Source organism: Stegostoma tigrinum, chromosome 4 (genome assembly GCF_030684315.1).
Source record: "Stegostoma tigrinum isolate sSteTig4 chromosome 4, sSteTig4.hap1, whole genome shotgun sequence".
Classification (NCBI taxonomy): Eukaryota; Metazoa; Chordata; class Chondrichthyes; order Orectolobiformes; family Stegostomatidae; genus Stegostoma; species Stegostoma tigrinum.
In genome coordinates this window covers 48,088,325-48,111,904 of record NC_081357.1, presented here as the reverse complement: position 1 = coordinate 48,111,904, position 23,580 = coordinate 48,088,325, and the positions used below count along the sequence as shown (strand labels likewise).

Below are 23,580 nucleotides of genomic sequence, written 5' to 3'. Positions count from 1 at the left end.
AGTTTCTGCCCCATCAGTCTACTCTCTATCATCTGTGCAGTGATGGAAGGTGTCCTCAACAGTGCTATCAAGCAGCAACTGCTCAGCAATAACCTGATCAGTGACGCCCAGTTTGGGTTCTGCCAGGGCCACTCAGCTCCTGATCTCATTACAGGCTTGGTTCAAACAGGGACAAAAGAGCTGAATTCTCGGGGTGAGGTGAAAGTGACATCCCTTGACATCAAGGCTGCATTTGGCCAAGTGTGGCATCAAGAAACCCTAGCAAAACTGGAATCAGTGGGTATCGGGAGGACAGACTTGCCAGTGGTTAGTCATACCAGACTCAAAGGAAGATAGCCATGATTGTTGGAGGCCAGTCATCCCAGCTCCAGGACATCTCTGAACAAATTCCACAGGGTCGTGTCCTAGGTCCAACCATCTTCAGCTGCTTCTTCAATGACCTTTTCTCCATGAGATCAGAAGTGGGAATGTTAGTCGATGATTTCACAATGTTCAGGACCGTTCATGACTGAGGTACTGAAGGAGTCTGTGTTCAAATGCAGCAAGATCTGAATAATATCCAGGCTTGGGCTGACAAGTGGCAAGTAACGTCTGTGCCACAGAAATGCCAGGCCACGGTCATTGTCAATAAGAGGCAATCTAATCACCCTTCTTTGACCTTCAGTGGTGTAACCGTCATTGAATCCCCCACTATCAACATTGTGGGGATTATCATTGACAAAAACCTCAACTGTTCTCTCCGCATGAGCACAGTGGCTTTCAGAGCAGGTCAGAGGCTAGGAATCCTGCAGCGAGTAGCTCACCACCTGACTCCTGAAAGCCTGTCTATCACTGAAAGGCACCAGTCAGGAATGTGATGGAATATTTCCGACTCGCCTGGATGTGTGCAGCCCCAACAACACTTAAGCTTGACACCATCCAGGACAAAGCAACGCATTTGATTGGCACCACATCTACAAGCATCCACTCCCTCCACCACTGACATTCTGTAGCAGCAGTGGGTACTGTTTATACGATGCACTGCAGAAATTCACCAAAGATGCTCCGTACAGCACCTTCTAAACCCACAACCACTTCCATTTGAAGGACAAAGAAGCAGATATATGGGAACACCATTACCTTCAATTACCTCTCCAAGCCACTTATCATCTTCGAAATATATCACTGTTCCTTCACCGTCACTGGAACAAAATCCTGGAATTCCATCCTTAATGGCATTGTGGATTAACCTGCAGCAGGTGGATTGCCGTGGTTTAAGAAGGCAGCTCATGACTGCCTTCTCAAGGGCAATTAGGAATGGGCAATAAACGCTGGCCAGCTAGTGACACCCACATCCCACAAATGAATAGATTGGAAGTTCAGACCATCCAATAATTTGGATCACGAAAGTTTTGAAATATGGATAGTAAACAGTATATTGTAGCTCCTCAATCAATACAGTTTGGCTGATTATTTCCCTTAGAGATGGAGTCCTGATTCATTTGTGTCAGTTCCCCACTTGAGGCAGAATTCTGAATTTATATCTTTCCAGAGCTGAGCCCTTAATTTACGTAGCATATTAAATTAAATCTAATTCTGCTATGTGCTACTGAGCTCATAATGTGGAGATGCTGGTGTTGGACTGGGGTGGACAAAGTCAGAAGTTACATTCCAACAGGTTAATTTGAAAGCGTATGCTTTCGAAGTACTGCTCCTTTGTCAGGTGATGTTTGAAGCTGATGCTGGTTGCCCTGGGAGGGAGAGAGCTGGTACTAGTGATGGAGAGGAAGTCCTTTTTGTGGAACGCACCTACCAGGAGGAGGCCACATTTCCACAAAGAAGGGGAACCTCTCTCTATTCATCACCATCTCCCATTCCTTTTTCTCTCTCGCCTCTTGCTTCTGCCCCAGTGAGTAGCCCCCTTCCAGGACTTCACTTTTTTGCAAGGTCTACCGCTTGCATGGCACTGGTTGCCTGATTCAAACACTGGTATCCCCCCTCTGAGCCTGTGATTTCCCCTAGCAGTTGTGGATCTGCCGTTTTGTTTTCTATTGGTAAAGATGGCATTTGCCAGCTGGGTGATGTGCTGGCATACAGTTACGTGTGAGGTGCCACAGATGTCTGTAGCTGATGGCGGCACAGATATCTGTGAGCATCTGCCTGGATAATGAGGGTGCATTGCTTCACTCGGTGGATGTGATAAGCAGGGGAATAATTGGCTGAGTTAACTAAACAGAGATGCACCTCTTTTTCGCTGCTTCTGAGTTCCGTGTGGGGTTAGTGGGCCCAGTGGGGGCAAAAGGGCCTTAACCCACCAGCTTTCCAATTACCTGCCTTCCTAGCCATGTGGAATAACAGCTGGTGTCTCAACTGGTTAAACACGGGTGACCAGCCTGCTGAATTAGGACTTGCAGTTGTCCCCATCTGGGACACCTGTGGACACAGATGGTGGTTGGGGGTGCAGGGGCGGGGGTGGGGTGCAGTGGTTTACAAATGGGTGGCTTCCGAAGCTGCCACCTGCTACTGTTTCAGACTGTCCTCTACCCTTGGTCAGCACACTCTCTGAAAATCAAAAGAAAGAGACCAAGCTTTTTGGCATTGAACCTCCTAAGGAGTAGCATGTGGCTGATGGTCTTCAGGACCCAGAAGGTGCCAGCCTCTGATTAGAGGGCAGCAGCTGAAATGCCATGATGCCATTGTTGAGCCACGCGACACACCAAGATACTCATCAAAGCTTGCTGCTTCTCGTCTCCATTGACCTCGATTGCTGACGGTACAGCACTCATTTCCAGCTGCTACTTGGTGCTTGGATAAAATCCACATGGTCTTTTCCACTGCTTCGATGCCTGCTCCATGCCAGGCAGATTACTACTGTGTGAACTGGCAAAGGTCTAGCTCCTCCACTGACCCAAGATGGGCTGCTGCCACTTTTCTTTTCAGCCCTCCAAACTTTGAAAAACATTTTTTACTTCTCTGTTTAAACTCTTCTCAGCCCCATAACTTGCCCCAGACCTGTTGGTCACTTCCATGGAGCTGGTCTGATTCAGACAGCTACTTTACTCTGGCCCCTCTGTGAAAACTTCCAAGGTTTCTACGAGATGATCTTTTAATGTACCTTCGACATAGATTAATTGCAGCATCAATGGCAGTTGGAGGCGACACACACTCTTGCTGTCAGAAAATTGACAATGCAGAAAAGGAACGCTGACTCCTTTTTGGGCCATCTTTTTACATGTTTGTTTCTGTTCTGGCACTTAGTGTCTGAATGTCAATCAGCAAGGCTATTGAAGATCATCACCCCATCTTTTATACACTGCACAATTTTCAGCTAAAATGACCAATTGTGACTTGATAACTTTGAAGGTATAGGTGAACAGTTGAGGCTGATTATGTTTTGAATTTAGAACTGTAAAATGCTTTTGCCAGTGTTTCTTTCAGCATGAACTTACGCTGTGTAAGAATTTGAATTTTATTTAGCTTGGATTGACTTTATTTTGCTGCCTGAGACTCCATAATCTTGCGTTGGTATAGCTAACTTAAGAGCTTTCAATGAATATTTTTACTCCCCTTTCATTACATGGATTTATTCAGCATCAAATTTCTTTTGGCTTGCAGAAGTATTTTTTTTAATTGTTAAGCTACTGTCTCAATAATACTGATGTAGACCAAGAATTTAATTTGACTACAGGGCCAAGTACATAAACACTGACATGCCGTTTCAGTCATTGAGAGAACATTTTGGAAACTTATGGGTGTATTTCCCATGATTTCTCTCCATTTAAAATGAATTAACAAGATCTTGGGAAGTGCACCTGCATTCCCTGCGGGTAACACTGTTAGGAGCATGCATTCATGAAATTGGCCTTAATATCTGCCAAATGAGTAAGGCTGAAAGTTATTTCTTTAGAAAGAAGAGATCACCAGCTGCACTGAGTTGCTCGAAGCGTGGTCAAGTGAGGACGCTGATCACGATTCAGCAACAACTGGATGATAGCGTGGGAAAATGGGCGAGTAGTAATTCTGGATGGATTAAGTCAAATTGAATGAGGGTGTTTTCCATGTCAACATAACTTCTGATCGGAAATCCCCAGCCCATGTAGTAGTGGATCTACAGCATGGGTGTTCATAAGTCTTTTCTATTTGAAAGAAGGTTTCTTTCTACTGAAGAAACAGAAGGGAATTAATGAGTTGGAGCCCTCGAAATTAGAAGGGATGGAAGATAAAGCAGATCATTGGGTTTTGTCTCCTTTCTTGTGCCTTTTTAAGATTAGCATTTCCTGAGACCCCAAGAAAATCCTGCACCCTGGATCTTTCAGGTATTTTCTGAACAACCTCATCTGAGATATTATTGCGTACCTCTGGAGCTGAGTGGCACTACCACAACAGTCTTCCTAGATCTTTCAAACACCTTAGTGAGATTCACAGCAACTGAGAGCTGCTTTGAATCACTTGACGACTACAAGGCCTTGCTAGACGAAGAGAATTGGTGTAGTATGGAATCAAGAGTCTGATTTTGGAGGCAGAATGGCACTTGGGTTTCAGAGTGGAAGGGGTGGATTTTGAATGCAGTGTAATGGAATAGAGCTACTCTTCCTCTTTTATGTTGGAGCAAAAAGCTAGGTTGTCACTGCTAGGATGGGCACTTCATAGTATTGAGGAGCTTGAGATGGTGGTGGAGTTGTGGTTGAGGGTTTGTACTCTGACCTGGATACATTACACATAGGTATCCTGCTCTGTCACTCTGTGTGCTGGATTTTCTAGAGCCTTCAGGAACTAGCAAGTAGGTAGGTAGATTTGAAGAATCGTGAGAGAGGCTGCATGCTATATCTCTGGCAGTGGGACAATAGCTCCCAGTTAGATTGTTCGGACAAAAACAAGCAGGATACTCGCTTGTTAGCATTGAGAATCTAAAATGTGTTAAAAATTGATCAATAGCAAGCAATTTACAGTAGTTTGCTTTAATTTTAAGGCAGCCTCTCTGATTAAATGAAACTGCTTTGATTCCTCAGTGTCCAATAACCCGTCCCAAAATGCTAAAGACTTCAATATGGCTTAACCTGACTTTCCGACAGAGCAGTTTTGACTCTTTCTGACTTCTGAATAAATCAAGTTCAGAGCCATTCTTCTTCATAATTGGAATTTCTTTTGCTTGCCTCCTCCTATATTTGGTTGATTTACTGAGACAGTGGTTCACTTGAATCTCGGTTGGAGGATGCAAAACCTGCAAGAATTTTCTAAACTGTTTTGTCAGTGCATTACATGACGCAATGCACAAATCTGATTACTGAATTTATTGCTGTAATCCTTTCGAATGTTGAGTAAAAATAAATGCTGCATAGACATCTGATTCATTTAATGCTTATTCTGTTAGCTGTAGAAATGATATGCAGTTGAGATGAAATAGTGTAGACTCTTAAGCTGTCCCCTTCAAAATTTTCCTCCGTGGACTTTTATGCTGGGAACACTACTCCATTATTACTAACAGTGTTCCTTGTTGCGTGAGGTTAGAAAGTGAGAACTGGCACTTTATTCATCTGGGAATTGAAGCTAAACCTGGCCCTGTCCTTACCCAGCATTTGAATGTGTGTACTTCCAGCAGATGGAGATTATTATACAGTAATCCACAAATCTCATGTTCCTCATTAAAACAGAATATATTTATAGAAAAATTGAAAAATGGTCTTAATGTTACATAATAGAATAGAGAATTGAGAACAGCACAAACCACATGAAGGACTAAAATAATTAGCCAATGTTGGTCTCAGTAAATGAGTCAAAATAATTTAATAGTTCAAAAAGTAAAATCGTATTTTATCATTTTTGTGTAACATTTTAAGTTGTATGTCTAATTTAAAAACTTGGTGACAGGTAACAGTTTTCACCTTCCTTTTTAAAATATCATTATACCCTTCACTGGATTGCGCCTAACATGGGAAAAATGTGGTTGGAAATAATTAGACTCAAAAATGCACTTAGTAGTTCTTGCTGTCTCTAATCTTCCAGTGGCAGGGGGAGCCGGTAAATATGTCAGAGTTTTTTTTAAACCACTCTGAGTAGACTTGCCAATCAATGCATACCACTGCAGTGAGGAGATTGATGTTTTGAAGAACCCATCCTAGAAGGCTGGCAGACAGATGTCAAAACAAATCCCACAAGTAATAAAATGTGAGGCTGGATGAACACAGCAGGCCAAGCAGCATCTCAGGAGTGCTCCTGAGATGCTGCTTGGCCTGCTGTGTTCATCCAGCCTCACATTTTATTATCTTGGAATTCTCCAGCATCTGCAGTTCCCATTATCTCAAATCCCACAAGTAGTTGGTTAATGGAGGTGGAAATGTTAAATTCTTAAAAGAGCTGCATTCATGAAGGATATGAATTAATATACATTAAATTGTGTGTTTCAGATTAAATTGTTGTGCCCATGCAGAAGTGTCAATTACTACTCCTGGAAAAAAAACCATAACCATGTTAAACTTTCTTATTTGTATTATAGTGAGGATATATTTCTGATACTGGGCAGATCTCCTATCCAGTTTGTGGATGATGGCATATTGTACTGCACAATGCCTTAGCCGTTATTAAGAAAGAAGCAGGCCTTATTGGTTTCTGAAGTCACTTGTTTTCTTTTCTTTGTGATTTAACGTTGCCCAGACACATCCAATTTAATATTAGCGCAGTGTAGAAATATTACAGTAATTACATTCATATTTGGCCTCCCAGTTGAACAAGAACAAACTTAACTTTTCAGTTTTGATTTTTACCATCCATCGCTGTACTAAACTAAAACAGGCAGTGTCTTTGATTAATTAACAGTACTACTAATGCTAAAATGGACTCTGATACAAACAAATTACGTGTAACGTAATGGGCAGCATGTTGGCTCAGTGGACAGCACTGCTGTCTTACAGCAACACAACAGGATCCCAGGTTCAATTTCAGCCTCTCGGTCTGTGTGGAATTTGCAAACACTCCCCATGTATGCAGGAGTTTCCTCCGGGTGCTCTGTTTTCCCCTACAGTCCAAAGGTGTGCAGGTTAGGTTGATTGGTCATGGAAATGCAGGGATATTGAGATAGGTTACCAGTGAGTCTGGGTGGGATTCTCTCCAGAAGGATGATGTGGACTAAATGGGTTCAGTGGCCTGCTTCCACACTCTAGGGATTCTAAGATAATCTGTGATAGTTGGCATTATTTCTCACTTGTCATTTTGTAAAATCGGAACAGAAACATTCCAGCTAATGTTACTTGGACATCAGTAATCTTAATGTCAGATTACAGAGCCATCTCTGTCCAGGAATTATGTTGTCAAGGCTCTGAAGCATACCCTTGTGGAAACATTGAGTTTATTTCCATTTTTAAATATATATTATGCATACAAAGAGAAATAAGTGTTTTTTGTTTCTTTTGGCAGTTTATCTCTGGTTATGTTTTATTGAAGCATGGAAGATCATTGTGAAAATTATGTAATTTTTTTTATCTCTTGTTGCATTGCTTTGGATGAAGAGACCTGACACGCTACATGCAGCCTAATGAGTTAGTTACTTAAAACCTATTTGAAGTGGAGAGCAATGAACAGATCAGCTTGATCTCAAACACTAAAGGGACAATATTTTACTAACTGGGAGAGAGGACATTTTAAGCTAAAGCTGTCATCAGCATTGAAAGGAGGGCCAAGTATCCAAACAAGCCACAAAAAGGTCCTTAAGGTAATTTTCACTGATACCTCCCAGGCAACTAAACAAACAAGTGAATTGCTACCTATTTTAGAGTTAACCGGATAAAGTCAACCGACAGCCTTGTAACTTAGTGCGCAAGTGGTATGGCTGTAAGTGACCTCTAGTTTCCTGTCTCCACCACCCACCCCCCCCCCCCCCCCTGCCCCCTCCAACCGTGTTCTTCAGCTTTGTTTTGTTGCATGGACTTATCTGTTCAGCTTCCTGACTGAACTAAACTAAAGCAAGTGTTCAGCTGATGGATGGCTCTGCAGATAGCAAGAGCTTTTTTAAGCCAAAGTGAACAAGTAAAAAAGGGATTGAGACGGCAGATTTCATATGCTGAAAGTTTTCAGTCCAAGAAGAGTTATTGCAAATGTGTTTCACAACTGACTCTAATCAAGTTGAATCTGCGTTGAGGACCATTTGCCTAGAAATGAAATGAAATTATTCTTGTTCTGGACAAGGCTTTTTTTCAAATAATGAGCCAGATTTTTGTGGATCCCTTTACTTGCTGGCAAAGGAAAGGGTTGGGACATGAGGCACACAGAGGAGATAGCTGAATTCAGCAGGGCTATTTGGACAAGTTGCTGAGTTCAGTCAAACTCTGTTTTGGCTGTTGCAGGGGCTTAACTGAAATGTGGTTGTTGTGAATTGGTGGAGTAAGTGCTCTTGAATGGTAGATAATGTTATAAAGTATTTTAAATGGCTTGCTGTGTAGACTGCTTTTTTTAAAAAAAATTGTTGAAGCTGTGTTTTGACACAAGAATCTTCTCTGGGCAAATATAATCTTGGTTTGGGTTAATTTTTTTTAAAAAGTAAAGGAACTGAATGATCCATGTTCTTTGACAGTTTCCATATGGCTATTATGCCGTTATAAATGCTTGGCTGATATTCAAATACTAAAATTATCTCCGGTTCATTCGTTATTCATTCATGGTTTGAAACTTTTAAATCTATTCAAAAATAACTGTCTTTGGTTTGGGATTAGATTAGAAATTTGTTTTTAAAATAGATTAACCATTTGTGATTTAATAACTTTGAATAGAATTCATGAATGGGAGTTTATTTTAGCTGTCAACTGCATATGACTGAAAACTCTATAAGCTTCATTTCATCCCCCTCTTGCTCATAATATCTGCACATGGTGGATATTAGGTGTATAGCTATGGAGATGGCATGGGGTTTGTAAGGAGCATGAGTTGGCATAAGGGCTGATGGACATGGGTGGGGTCATAAGAGAACTAGTAAATACATTACAGCAGGATGCACACAAAAATCAGCTTACTAAAGTGAAAGTTAACAGGGCTTTATGCAAGGGCAATCATATTTAAGCAACTTATTGGAGTTCTTGAAGTAACTTGGTTTGTAAGTAAGAGGATATACTATATTTCATTTCCAAATGATGCCATATCAAAGACTATTGTTCACAGTTAAAGCATGTGAACAGGAGATTACCGTGCTAGCAAGTCAAACACAGGCACAAATGAGTCATTTATATCATTAGCAAGATGTAATGAATGTTTTATAGGGATCAATGCTGGGGTCTCAACTGCTTAAAATTTAATTAATTGACTTGGAGGAAAGAACTGAGCATATGGTTGTTAAACTTGACACAAAGATATGTAAGAAAGTAAGTTGCGAAGAGGGCATAAGGAAGTCATAGAGATCTAGTTGGGTCAATTCAATGAGCAAAGATCTGAAAAATAGAGTAGAATGTAGGAACATGTAAAATGGTCTACTTTGGCAGGAAGGATATTATATAAATGCTAAGTGATTGCAGAGCTCTGAGGCACAGATGATCTGGGTGTACTAGTGTGTGAATCACAGCCTGGCTAGTGTGCAAGTGTATAGCGAGTAATTAGGAAAGCCAAGAGAATGTGTTGTTTATTGAGGGGAGTTTAAACATGAAAGTAGAGAGGTTGTATTTCTGTTATAGGCGAGTTTGGTGAGAGATACATCTGGAGCATCACATACAGCATTTGTCTCCTTGTTTATTTTGTTCCTACCCAGCCTAAACTTCCGTCTAGTGAACCACAATTAGTTTCAAGGCCTCTCTACAGCTTCAGTTATATGACTTGCAAGGACTCTGGTCTTTGTTAGGCCCAGGTTAATGCAGCACACTGATACAGCTTCCTCTTTCTCCCATACAAGTTGCCGCAGATCAAAAGCAGCTCCCCCGCACCAGTTCTTGAGCCAAGCCTTCAACCCTTTTGACCTTTGTAATTTTGTTTTGTTTCTTAATTTAGCCCCTAGTTTCTTATTACCTCAGAACCTCATTCTTACCTATGTTGTCATTGATACCCATGTAAACCACGACAACCAGATCCTCCTCCTCTGGCCTCGAAGAGTTATCTTTAAATTTGACACTGTGCATGCAACACAGCCTTAGATTTCCAGTCTCAGCTACAGAGAACTGTACTGATGTCTAATACAACGTTTTTTACCCCCTCCCACCCATCTCCCACTTGAGTGGGTCGCATTGTTGTGGCAGTTTGCTCATCCACATCAGTCCCTCCTATCAATCACACAAGCTACAAGAACCTTGAACCATTGGACAGCTGCAGGGCTAGAGGTTCCCTCAGTTATCCATCTGGGTCCCTGTACCTGTCTCTGTTGTTGTCACATCCTACTGCTGTTGATCACGGGCCAGATCAGAAGTATTTAGTGACTGCCTTCAAGGTTGAGGAATCTGGGTAATTTACATCGTGCACTGAGACGGAGACGTATACACGCAGACAGAGTCATAGAATCATGCAGCATGGAAACAGACCCTTCTGTCCAACCAGTCCATGCTGACCATAATCTCAAACTAAACTAGTCCCACCTGCCTGCACTTGGCCCACATTCCTCCAAATGCTTCTTATTCATGTACTCATTGAAATATCTTTTAAAAATTGTAACGGTACCTGATTCATCACACAAACCACGCTCTGCAAAAAAAAAATCACCCCTCATGTCTGTCTTAAATTTTTCTTCTCTCACCTTAAAAATATTCCTCCAGCCTTGAAATCCCCCACCCGAGGGGAAGACACCTGCCATTTTCCCTATCCATACCCTCCTTGATCTTAGGAATATCTGTCAGGTCACCTCTCAACGCCCTATGCTTCAAAGAAAAATATCTCCACCTATCCAACATTTCATTTCTCAAACCCGCCATTCCTGGCAACATCCTTGTAAATCTCTTGGGAACCCTCTAGCTTAGCCATATCCTTCCTTTAAAATAGTAACCAGAAGTTGACACAGTACTCCAGAAGAGGCCTCACCAACCATTCCAGTACAACCTCAACATGATGTTCCAACTCATACTCAAAGGTCTGAGCAATGAGGCCAAGAATGCTAAATGCTTTCTTAACCACGTTATCTATCTGTGATGCAAACTTCGTAGAATTCTGTACCTGAGCCCCCTCAGTGTTTCCGATCTACAACACTACCCAAGGTCCTACTTTTAATTGTTTAAGTCTTGCTCTTGCTTGTCTTACCGAAATGCAATGCTTCTCAATTATCCAAATTAAACGCCCTCTTCCACTCTTCAGCCCATTGACCTGATTGATCAAAATCTCTTTGTAATCTAAAATAACCCTCTTCGCAGACCACTATTAGTCTTGGTGCCATCCACAAACTTAACAACCATGCTTTCTATCCTCTCATCGGAATCAATTATATAAATAACTAACAAAAATGGACCCAGAAACAATCCCTGTGGAACATCACTGGTCAAAGGCCTTCCGTTCGAGAACCAACTCTCCACCATCACTGTCTCCTGCTGTTATACCAATTTTGTATCTAATTGGCAAGCTCATTTGTGAATCTTGTGATCTAACTTGAGTAATAAGGGTACCATGTGGAACCTTTTCAAAAGCTTTACTGAAGTCTAAGTGAACAAGGCCTACCGCTCTGCCTTCGTCAATCAACTTGGTTGCTTACTCAAAAAATTCAACCATGTACACGCAGGCGTGCCTGTGCACACATGATTGCACAAACACGCAGACATGCATGCACGCATGTGCAAATGCAATCTCTAAACCTGTAGTAAAGGGCTTGAGGCTTAGAGCCAAAGCCTTTTGAGTTGCAGACACTTATGGCCGATGTGTTTGCTGTGGATCACAATGTTGTCTCTAGCACCCATCACCTATCATGTTGCCTTTAATGTGTCCTATCTAGCTAATTATGTTCCGCATTCAGAAATATACGTTGATTATTTTCTATAGTTACACTAACTAGTTAAGCTAGACATTCAACCCAGTACTTCTATCGTCACAGTCCCAAAATTAAACCACTAGACATTAAACATTAGAAGGATAACTTCTTAAAATTTAATAACTGTCTACCTGCTCACTTCATGCCTTTGAATCTGCTCCAGGCATTGAAGGCTGGGGGGTGGGGGGGGGGTGGAAAAGGGTCCCATCAAGCAGCAGCTCCTTCCCCATCCCTGTATGCACCAATTTCCAAAGGCGGACAGTCATTTCTTGGTGCACTAGTAGCTTGTCATCTCCACTTTGTGATCTTAGTCAATTGTAAAATCTCTGCTCCCGTTCTTTTCCCTGACTATACCTGGCCTCTAAGCGAAGAAAGCATCTATCAGGAAACTTTTTTTATCAAGGCATAGCTAGCAAGTCGAGACTTTCCTGACCCGAGGTACCCATGTCAGCCATAAAAATCTGGTATTACATGCAATTCTGCTGTCTGGCAACAAGATAAAATTTGAAGCACAATATGGGAGATTGTAATACCTCCAAGTTTGAGTTTGAGAGAAGTTTAGAATTGAACTTTAGGTTTATTGTAGCTAAGGTTGAGAAGGCTCTGGTTCCAATCCTTAATTAGGTCTTGTTTGCTATCAGTTTTCTTTTCAGAAAAGTGATCACTAACTGTTTTGGGTGAATAGACTCTTGATTGATAATCAGGCTTTTTTATAAAAACAGCAGACACTACAAGCAGTCTGTTTTTATTTGGAGCCAATTTGTAACAAGATACAGTCAACTTCATATTTTTCTCATTTAATTTGCAACATCTCACCTCCAGCTCTGCTGTGCCCTCTAGTGTCAGGAAATGGCAAAAGCATTGCACACAGTTCCATTTTATAATCCAGATTTTACTTAACTGCTGCCCAAGGCACAAATAAACCTTCAGAATTATTGAATGAAGGAGCATTCATTTAAAATGTAATTTTTATGGACCATTTAGTTTGAGACAAATGCTTTGGGCTAGTCTCCGACAATCTAGCCTCTAAATTTCACATCATCCAAAACTCTCTTTGCTGTGATGTACTACACAGTTAGTTTGGTTCCCCTTCAAACGGCAACATTTCAAGAAGGACATGTCAGCTTTTCCACAAGATTGATGGGAGGTCAGTTTGCACATTCTCCTGGAGTTTGTGAAGTCTCCCTATGTCTGCATGGGTTTCCTCTGGTGCTCCAGTTTCCTCCCACAGTCCAAAGGTGCTCAGGGTCGGTGGATAGGCAATTTAGGGATGTTTAGGTTAGGTGGGTTTAAATGTGGGAAATAGAGGTAGGGGGATGAGTCTGGGTGAGATGCTCTTCAGAGGGGCGGTGTGGACTTGTTGTGCCGAATGGCCAGTTGCCATGCTGTAGGGATTCTGTGAATATCATACATTTGTATCATGGCACGAAGGCACTTCAATAATTTGAGATGTTTCATCCCTGTGGTGGAAAGAATCAAATATGCTTCTTAGGCATTCCCTCGGTTCTGTCCTGGAGTTTGTCAGTCAGTCAATTTGTATGCAATTCAGGGAACAACACGGAACAATGTAAAGTACTTGTTCATAAGTGTAGTAATGTATCAGGTCAGTGAAATCCCATCCCTTTTATGGGATTGAAATTGTACATATGAGCTCTTTTAAGTCAGACATTAAATCGAGGACTCCTGTATGTCCAATTATTGTTATGAGGATGTATTATCCAAAGCATTAATTTTTAGGACACATTTTAACTAAACATATCAGGACCATTTGTAAGAAGTATCAAACTAGGGGGAAAAAACAACAATTATGTTGTAGGGCAGCAGAGAGCTGATTGGCTAGCCAGCAAATGCCCGTTGGCAGAGGTGTTGCCGTGCGTATTGCACCAGTTAATGATGACTGACCATTAACTTCAAAATTTTGTTTAAATTTTAACCCAGTTAAGTTGATTCTGGTCAAGGCATTCCCCTGAGAAGTGAACCAGAGACTAGCTGTCACCTATTTTGTTGAATTGAAACAGCCACAGTGTGTAGTTTTTTCTGTCTTGAAAAAAAACACGGACTTGTGCATTAATATCTTTATCTCCCAGTGAGTATGTGTTCCACGCGGAGTATGAATGACAGTCCTAAATTGGTTATCAGTTTAATTATTCATACACTCAGGATTATTTAACTAATATTATGCAGTGTTGAAATCGTCTCTAATATTGAACGCCTGTATTGTGAATTTTGCAAGCGCGAGCTTGTTGGGTACAGACAGTACACTGTTGCAAACTGCCAAAGAGAAATTCTGTTTGATATGTTCCGCGAGCTTTGAAACAAAACCTTACATACCTGGAATTATAGTCGAAGCACCCTGTTGATGGTGGTGTTTCACTAATAGTCAAGTTCTGTACTAGTAAATAACTATTTGGAAAAGAACAGCTTTTAAAACAAAGGACACTGACTTACAACAGCTAAAATATTGTTCTGGTGAAGGACAAGCTTTTTGTTTGTTTGGAGACAGAATTTATGAACCTCTGTGAGAACAGTCGTATGACTCAGTTCTCGGGTATTTCAAAACACAAATTCGTTTTTTGAACTAATAGGGCGGAAGAAGCAACCTCATTTCACTTCTCTCCATGCTCTTTCACACTCTCTCGCGATCTTTTTTGAACCTTTCTCATCAAAGTTGAGCTGAGTCTGATTTGAAGTCTTTATTCCTGTAAAATGAGAGTTTGAACAAGAATTTCATATTGATACTGCTCTCTGCAAGACAATCACCATGTATTAACTTCCGAGCTCTTAAGAGGAGTCATTCTGGCCGTGAAATGCTGCTTCAGTTTCCCACTTCACAAATGCTGCTATTCCTGCTGGGTTACTCTGGAAGTTTGTTTTTATTTCGGAGTTGCAACATCTGTCATATTTTATTTGTATATGAACTCAGAATGGTTGCTTCTGTGAGAATCCCTGCCACAGCAGCTTTGTCGAACAGCTGTAAGCAACCCCCAGTCAATCTATGAACTGTTTTTTGAGACTCGTTAGGTGGTTTTAAGATTTGATACCCTACAGAGTTTTATTGCTTGTAGCTGCATACTTTTCTGTTATTCTTTCCATTAGTACATAGTTGGATATATTTCTCCATTCTTAAATCTTCAATAATTTCTGCATCGTTGCCTGAGTGAATGCTGGCACTAAAACTGTTTACTTATTAAGGAACATTGTTTCTCATACCCAGCTCTGAACACCTAAGTACCTATTTATTGAATTGGCAACATTGAACTCTCAACTGGGACAAAGTTCAACCTGGCTAACCCAATGCTCATGACATAGTAAAGGAGAGGGGAACCAGCTATATAAGGCTATATAACTTCAGTTCTGCATGGCCTCCCATTGGAAAGCCATCACCCAAGCAGTAATGCCTTGGTGGATCATTACTCTGATAGTTTGTATGAAAGCAAGCGTGTAACTTTCACATTTTCTGATCCATTCTTAACATGCTCATTTGGTTCTCCTAATATTTCCATTCATTGTTTCGTGCAGACGTTATTTTTCAGATTGTACGTCCTGCAGAGATTTGAGCCAAAATGATCGTGATGAAGCAGCCTTTCATTTTGAAACACCGGCAAAGTAATTTGGACCCTCCACTTCTTTTCCTGTAGTCATTCTTCTAAAGGATTTGTTTCCTTGTCCTTTCTTTTGCTTTGAGGTTTCCTTTGTGTTAGGAGATGATATCATTGTCAATTTGCCATTTAATGCATTGCTTGGAAAGTTTATCAAGGTCACCTTGAAACTACAGACCCCTGGAGTGTGGATGCGTGAAGGGTTCACTGTCATTAATATGTCTAGTATATGCTTGATGAATTGCAAATTTTCAGGTTGAAATAAAACAAATGTAACATCTTCTCAATGATTTAGGGTAATGCTACCTTTTGGTCTTCTATGTTCCTGTAACCTTAGTGGAATTTCCCTTTGCACCTGATGGGTGAGAAGTGTAACTAATTAAAACCCACAGTATTGTCATTGTGAATGGGGTTTCAACAGATTGTGAGGTGCACTGAAAGAAACTACATATTTTTCGCACGTTGTTGACATTAACAGGAGAAGATAAGTTCCTTCAACAGGGCTTCAGAAAATTGATTAAATTCAGGCTGAGGTTTGTTTGGAATGTGGGCAGTTTTAAAAGGCAGCACATTGCGTAGGGCTAGAAATTGTCAGGCATAAAACATTTTGCAATGAACTGAGAATGACTGAGTCTGTCTGGAAAATGTAGCCATCCTTCAGATTTTCAGGGGAGGGCAAGTTAGGGTTGGGATCTTTCAGTGCTTGGGTACAGGAATGTGTGTTCTATCTGTACTTGCACTGGGGTATGCCTCATTACATATTTAGTAAAGCTGTTTGGACATGGTGTGACTCATCTTTGGAGCAGGTTGAACTTAGATCCGAGGTAGGGATATGACCTCAAGACTCTGATGTTTTTATGTAAGCTCACCTGAGGGGCAAGACTTCCAGCAACTCGTTGAAGCAGATGCACACAAAGGAATGCTTTGTTTAACAGTTTGTTTTTCCTTTTTGATCTATTTTGTTTACACATGACAATGAGGTGTCAAGTACTTGTAGTTTCATCTATTGATGATTTAAATATCTTGTTGATTGATATTTTAAGGTTGTTGTAATAGTTATTTTTTTTGAAAAAGAAAGCTAGGAAAGGCTGTTTTTCAAGGCGTTTGCGCACATGCCATTATCACTTGAGCTCATTGTTTCAGTTGAGGTGAATGGGCATATAAATGCTATCAGTTGACGTGGATGGTATGAGGACCTCTTGGAACTCAAATGGATAAGCATAAAATTTGGATGGAACAATTTGAAATGAATGATATGAAATTCATGGGATGGGTGCCAATCATCCTTTGCCTGGGAAGTACTGAGGGACCATTGGAGTATCATGAGTTGTCATGGAGCATATGAGGGACCTTTTTGGGTTTGGAAGTAAAAGGCAGGTGGATACAGGCACATCATTTTGAAATCAACATTCAGAAAATTCCCACATGTGCACTGTTTCATGCATCCTGTTAATTTGTGAATCCTGACTGTGAATGTGAGTACTTAAGAATCTGCCCTGACTGCACAGAAACCATGTGAGGAGATGTCAATCCCGACATGGGGCTGCCCTGACTGCACAGAAACCATGTGAGGAGATGTCAATCCCGACATGGGGCTGGCCAGGTATAGAATCTCAAAGGTCATAGGCCCACAGTGTTCCCCTGCCCTCTCACCCAAATCTTCTGCAGTGCTGCCAAAATTTGAGGTCACAGGGAAATGTGACCGTACACCTGGAATTGGGTCCAAACCCCACGAATTCAAAAGGTCCGTGGAGTTTCCACAACTCTGCAAAATTCCAGAGCATGAAGTCACTAAATATGATCTTGTCATTGTCAGGAGCATTGTTTTATTTGAATAAGGTTGCAGAAAACCAGATCTTCCATATGAGTTTTTGTTCTTGTATTCCAGACTATAGTTGAGCAGGTACTTGAGGAACATTTGGCTGAAGGTCGTTTGTATCCTCCAATGAAGGCCATCAGAGCAACGTCCCTAGCGGTGGCTGTGAAGGTAATGACATATTTTACAAGGGCTAGTCAATTTTATCTGTTTTTCTGTTCTATTTAATGACAATGTTTTGAGAGATTCTAATATGAAAACTACTGACAATAGCAGGACAGACCAGATTATTTTCTCTGATTTTGTTTTTAGAACAGAACATTACAGCACAGTACAGGCCCTTCGGCCCTCGATGTTGTGCCGACCTGTCATACCGATCTCAAGCCCATCTAACCTACACTATTCCATGTGCGTCCATTTGCTTGTCCAATGACGACTTAAATTTGCCTAAAGTTGGCGAATCTACTATTGTTGCAGGCAAAGTGTTTCATTCCCTTACTACTCTCTGAGTAACTACAGATTCAGTCAACATCTACAGTATACAGACTGAAATAAGATCAAGTATTCAGGAAAATCAGGGTTAAAGGGCAGGATAGTTGCTCCATAAAAGGGAAAGGAGGTAGAGAGCAAAGGGGCATGAGCAGAAAGAATACAAGGAACACTGTGAAGTATAGGAACAGGACAGGACAGGACAGAAGAGAGTAGAGGCAGTGGGTATGTGGCGCAGCCAAGTCTATGAGGTAATAGTGAATTCAAGAACACAGTTGGGTTATTGATGCACAAATTGTCAAGGTGGCAGAGTAAGTTAAAGCAATTAATAAAGCAAATGGAATCCTGGACATTATAAATAGAAATCTAAAAATGCACAAACCAGGATGTTATGCTAAATGATTTTTGTTTAAAAAATACACACTAGTTTGATCCCAGCTGGAGTATTACGTTCAGCTCTGGGCTCAAATTTTTAGAAAGGATATGAAGACTTGAGGGAAAGCAGAAGAGATTCGCAAGAATGGTTCCAGACAGCGGAGGGAGAAATCTGTTACATGGATAGACTGGGGAAGCTTTAGCCACCCTTTCAGTCCAAGAGAGGATTTGATGGTTAAAATGATGCTGGATTGGGATCAAGTTGTTAAGTAGCAACATTTTCCAGTGGCTGGCTATTTCCAGAGGACAGTGATTCCAGTTTTCAAGTGAGTTGACAAAAGAACCACGTGCGACATGAGGTTCTTATGCAACATTCACAAAACATTCTAAACGAGGAGGGGAAGAACTAGCTAGAGGAGTGCTGGCACAAACTCAAAGGATTGAGTGATCTCCCTCTTTTTTTTGTTATTACTACTCTACAAATACAGAACATGGGAGGAAGAAGTTGTCATTAGAAGGAGGAAGTGATGGATGATATTTGAATGCCTAGCGATGGCAGTTGGGAATAACTTCTCATCCTATTTTGAATCCTTGGTGGGGGCAGCGGGCTTCTGCTCAGTGAGGAGAGTTGGATTGCTTCAAATGATCTATTCTGTGAAAAATAAACATTTACTGATGGAGATGAAGATGAGGAACTAAATGCCTGTTTAGTGAGTAAGGGACTGGGAGGGGCAGACTGCTAAAAATTTGCTTAGGGGCTGAGGGTGCAGGGGAAATATGACATTCAGTTTGAAGAGGCTGTAGTGCCCAATGTGCTGCTGATGTAGTAAGAGGAACACAGGAGATACATGAAAGCCCAGGTGAAAAGTTAGAATGTTTTTCTTTCAAGGGTGAGATATGTTGCCACTGTTAAAGGGAGTCACTTGTAGAGATAATAGAGAACATACAAACTAGCAGCCATACTTACATGAGGATGTGATGGGGAGCAGTAAGCAGATGGGGCAGTTCAAGTGGGGTGTGGCTAAACAGATTGGAGTCAAGATTTGTGGAATCAGGCATCTACCTATCAATGACTCCGTAGTGAAGGAGTGTGGGAGAAGCATTGGAGTGTGTTTTGCTCATGAGAAGCTTTTGGCTTACAGGGAGCAGGCCTAAACAAGGAGCATTGGGTGAGATGGAGTATTGTTCAGGAACTAAATAGCTCACTTTATAACTTCTGAGCAAAATACCTAAAACTACAAGTTCCTTGACATCAGAATAGGATATTGAAATACTCAGATCAGGCAGCATCTATGGAGAGAAAAACAGTCAACAGAGACAATCTTCCCTGTCTCTGAACAGTGGCGAAATCAGTTGATTCTCTCTCTCTCCCACCTACCAACCTGTCCAGCTTCTGTCTCATCTCACTGGTCAGTCCCAGCTATTTCCTACCTGCATTCACTGATCACCATCCCAACTACTTTTCCCAGCTCCACCCCTCCTCTGTCTTTATTTTAGAGCTCCCTTTCCCCTCCTCCATTTCTGAAGAAGGATCCCAATCCGAAACATGAACTTTCCTGCTTCTCTGATGCTGCCTGGCCTGCTGTGTTCCTACAACTCTGCACTGTTACCTGACTCCAGTGTTTGCAGTTCTTATTATCTTCGCCCTCAGAAGTATTTTGTTTTTGTTGCCCTCCCACTGTTTACATTGTGTAGTCCAGCTCTTGGCTGGCAGCTGACCTGGTGCATGGTAGAGCTTTAAAGGTAATGCCTGCATTAGGCAATGGTGTGTACTTTACCAATGCTGAGCATAAGATAGAGTAAGAGAAGTGGCATCAGGGTGTGATACACAGCTAATGTGGCATTACGCACAATGGCATGCGGTAACTCATTAGGTTTCCACCAATCTCCCTGAAATTGAAACGGAATTCTGGGAAAATTCAGCTTTATGGTTCACTTAGGTGAAAGATATTGACCTGTGACACTAACCCTGTGCTTCTTTCTTTTCTGCACAAATACTGCTGGACCTGCTGAGTATTTCCTGCATTTCATAATAATGTCAGAATTACAGCATCTGCAATAGTTTGTTTCATGAAATATCTGATTTGCTTACCGAGGGCATCAGCTACAGACTTAACAGGTTTACATTCAGGGATTTTCTGCTAAGATAAATATTGGACGCATATTTAGAATAACTGATTCTATCAATTGTATGTAAATGACCGTGAAATCTACCTTTTTTGTATAAATGAGATTATCCTTAAAGCCATGAACGACAATGCAATTGCAGTTTAGAAATATTTGAAAGTCTTCCAGAATAAAATGACTTTAACCTCATGTGTCACCTTTCTTATCAGATTGCTGAATACGCATTTAGAAATGGAATGGCATCTCTGTACCCAGAGCCTGAAGACAAAGCTGCTTATATCAACTCCCTGGTTTACAGCACTGACTATGATGAATTTCGAATTGACTCCTACTCCTGGCCTGAAAAAGTCTCAACGATTCAAACATTGACAAAATAAAAGCAGCTTCCATAGAGTCAATGCATTAAGTAGAACTATTCTATCAGTTTAAGCCGTGTAGAAAATTAATCATTAGATTTGTGTTCTCAAATTTGGAATTATACGCTTGTTTTAATTTTGCTGCAACCAAATGTTTCTTTACCCCGTTAACCAAAGGAGACTCTTTTTAATCATTCATTCATGACACTAATTTGCTGGCAAGTGGAGGATGTTAAATGTGACCTCTGCTGAAGTCTTTTCTTTTGCTCAGTTTGGTGCTAGTGATATTGGGAATGGGTTGCCTGTCATTTAAAGCATATTCAACAGCATTTCTGCAGGTGCTTTTCACTCAAAGTTCGTCGAAAGTACAAGGAGGACATCTAAAAGCAAACAGGCAATTGGACCATTCTGTTCCTGCTCCAAACTGGATGAGTAATTTTAAGGGCACATGCTAGGGTCTGTCTTACACATTCAGATCAGTTACTGACAGCAACATTGGGGCTAGTTTATTGCTTTTACTTGAAAGCTTAAGTGGTGGGGACAGCAAGGGTAACATTTCTGCCAAGTCAATGTAGTACTGAGGCCCAGATTAGATAAACCAATAAGATGACCTTAGGCTTCCCTCTATTTCGGAACTCCCCTGCTGAGTTCATCTTGTCCACTGTGTGCTGAGAACTATTTCCACAGGTCCCCTACAGTGGCCTCTTTATCGCCAAGCTTCATGGTGGAGCAAGCATTCTCTGGCTGTTACATGGGAAATAGGCAAACAGCTTGCTTGTGAGGCCTGACTGTTAAAATTGACCAAGCTTCCCATTGTCTGCGGCCAAATTCCTGGATGCCCTTCTGTCCAAGAATTAAAATAGAGCCCACTCAATTTTCTGGTTAAATAGTTTGAATGTTAGGTAACTACAGAAATGTAATAACAACTGCAGCAATACAAATTGCTTTCTAATACTAAATGTAAGGGAATGTGTAATTAGGAATCAGTTACTGCTGTTGGAATGTCTGTTCTAGTTGCACATAAATTAAATATGTTTACATTGCAGCATTACTGATTTTCTTCGGGATATATTGATGGATACAATGGCAGACTTGAATTAGAGGATGATATGCATACAGAATCAAACTCTCTTTTTGTTGTAAGAATGTTATTGGAAATCAAATTCCTTGCAAGTTTTTTAATGGCATGAATATGATTGACTATTCCATAAGGAGCTGTTTCTTTTTCATACTGAACATGTGACTTTCACTGGTACATTTGCTAAAGTGATTAACTTGAATTTCGAGAGACTGAATTCATTTAACATGAGATTTTTCAGCCTTAATTGTAAACATCAGATGGTGGAGAATTTAGGAGAACTGATGTGCGCTTATCAAATACGATATTTGGATATAATGTTACAGCTTTGAGCTTTCAAACCTCACCCTACCCAAGCAACAATCGCTTACACATGTCTCTTGAATTATTATGGAGAGCTTCCACATTTACTAATGTTCAAAAGGATACTGTGTTTCAAAAATGCTTGTAATGGTTACAGATTTCAGCAAAAAATCAGAATAAAGTGTTTGGAATAGAATGCTTTTTGTTTTTGTTTTGTTCTGTTGCATCAAGTAGTTCTCTTCCATTTAGGAGCTAAAGGACAACTTTTCACAGAGGGAAATATTGTATCAATGTGGATTTCATAAGCTTCAAAATCTCCCCACCCTCACTGCATCCCAAAACCACCCCAGCTCGTCCCTGCCTCCCTAACCTGTTCTTCCTCTCTCCTATCCCCTCCTCCCACCTCAAGCCGCATCCCATTTCCTACCTATTAACCTCATACCACCCCCTTGACCTGTCTGTCCTCCCTGGACTGACTTATCTCTTCCCTAACTCCCCACCTACACTCACTTTTACTGGCTCCATCCCTGCCTCTTTAACTTGTCTGTCTCCTCCCCACCTATCTTTTCCTCTATTCACTTTCGATCGGCCTCTGCCTATTTCTATCAGAACCCGCTTCCCCTCCCCCATTTCTGATGAAGGGTCGAGGCCTGAAACGTCAGCTTTTGTGCTCCTAAGATGCTGCTTGGCCTGTTATGTTCATCCAACTCCACACTTTGTTATTTCAGATTCTCCAGCATCTGCAGTTCCCATTATCTCAGATGCAGGTCCTTGCTCACCACAAAGTGGATAAAAGGATTACCTTACTGGGGTGTTAAGAATTGTGAACAATTTGACAGGCTAAAGAAGGATATTCTGTTTCCACTACTTGGTATGTAACTGACACAGGTCACAATTTTAAGGATGGTCAACAAGAGTTGTGAGCGAGATGAGAAACTACTTTACTCTGTTCGGATTTTGAATGCACTGACTCTCGGAGAGATGGAGGCTGATTCCATTGGAGGTTCAAAATAGAGCTGAATAAATATTTGAAAGTGATGAATTTAGAGGGCTATGGAGATAAGCTGGAGAATGAGAAGAGTTGGGTATCTCTTTCGGGAGCTGGTACAGATATGATGGGTGGAATGACCTTCTGTACTGTAAAATTTCTAAATTAGTCCTGAAAATAGACATTGATAGCTCTGACATAGTTGGGATTATGGAGTTGCAGCTGCAGAGTGACCAGGGCTGGGAATTGAATATCCAGCTGTAATTAGGTTTTTAGGAAGGACATAGAGGAAAGTGAGGTGATGTAGCATTGCTGGTTAATGAGGACATTAACATCAATAGTGAGGATGGGGGACATTGGGTCTGGTGAAGTGGAATCTGTATGGGTAGAGTTTAGAAACACCAAGGGGCAGAAAATGATATTGAGGATACTGTATAGAGCCTGGAGCCACAGTGGTAATTTCAGAAGAGAATTAAACAGGAAATTAGAGATGCAAGCAATAAAGGTAAAGCTGTAATACGAGCAACTTTCACTTGCATAAAGATTGGGCAAATTAAAT

At 41.1% G+C, this 23,580-nt stretch overlaps 1 protein-coding gene across 5 annotated transcripts in view; it reads left to right on the top strand.

Moving 5' to 3' along the window:
- me1 (malic enzyme 1, NADP(+)-dependent, cytosolic) overlaps positions 1–22,229 on the top strand; it is a 393,143-nt gene extending 370,914 nt beyond the window's left edge. For all 5 annotated transcript variants that reach the window (XM_048531809.2, XM_048531811.2, XM_048531810.2 and 2 more), the window contains 2 exons: positions 17,378–17,476; positions 20,506–22,229. In XM_048531809.2, the coding sequence (XP_048387766.1) occupies positions 17,378–17,476; positions 20,506–20,673 (267 nt within the window). In that variant the 3' untranslated portion in view covers positions 20,674–22,229. The remainder of the gene's footprint in view (positions 1–17,377; positions 17,477–20,505) is intronic.
- The last annotated feature ends 1,351 nt before the right edge of the window (positions 22,230–23,580 follow it).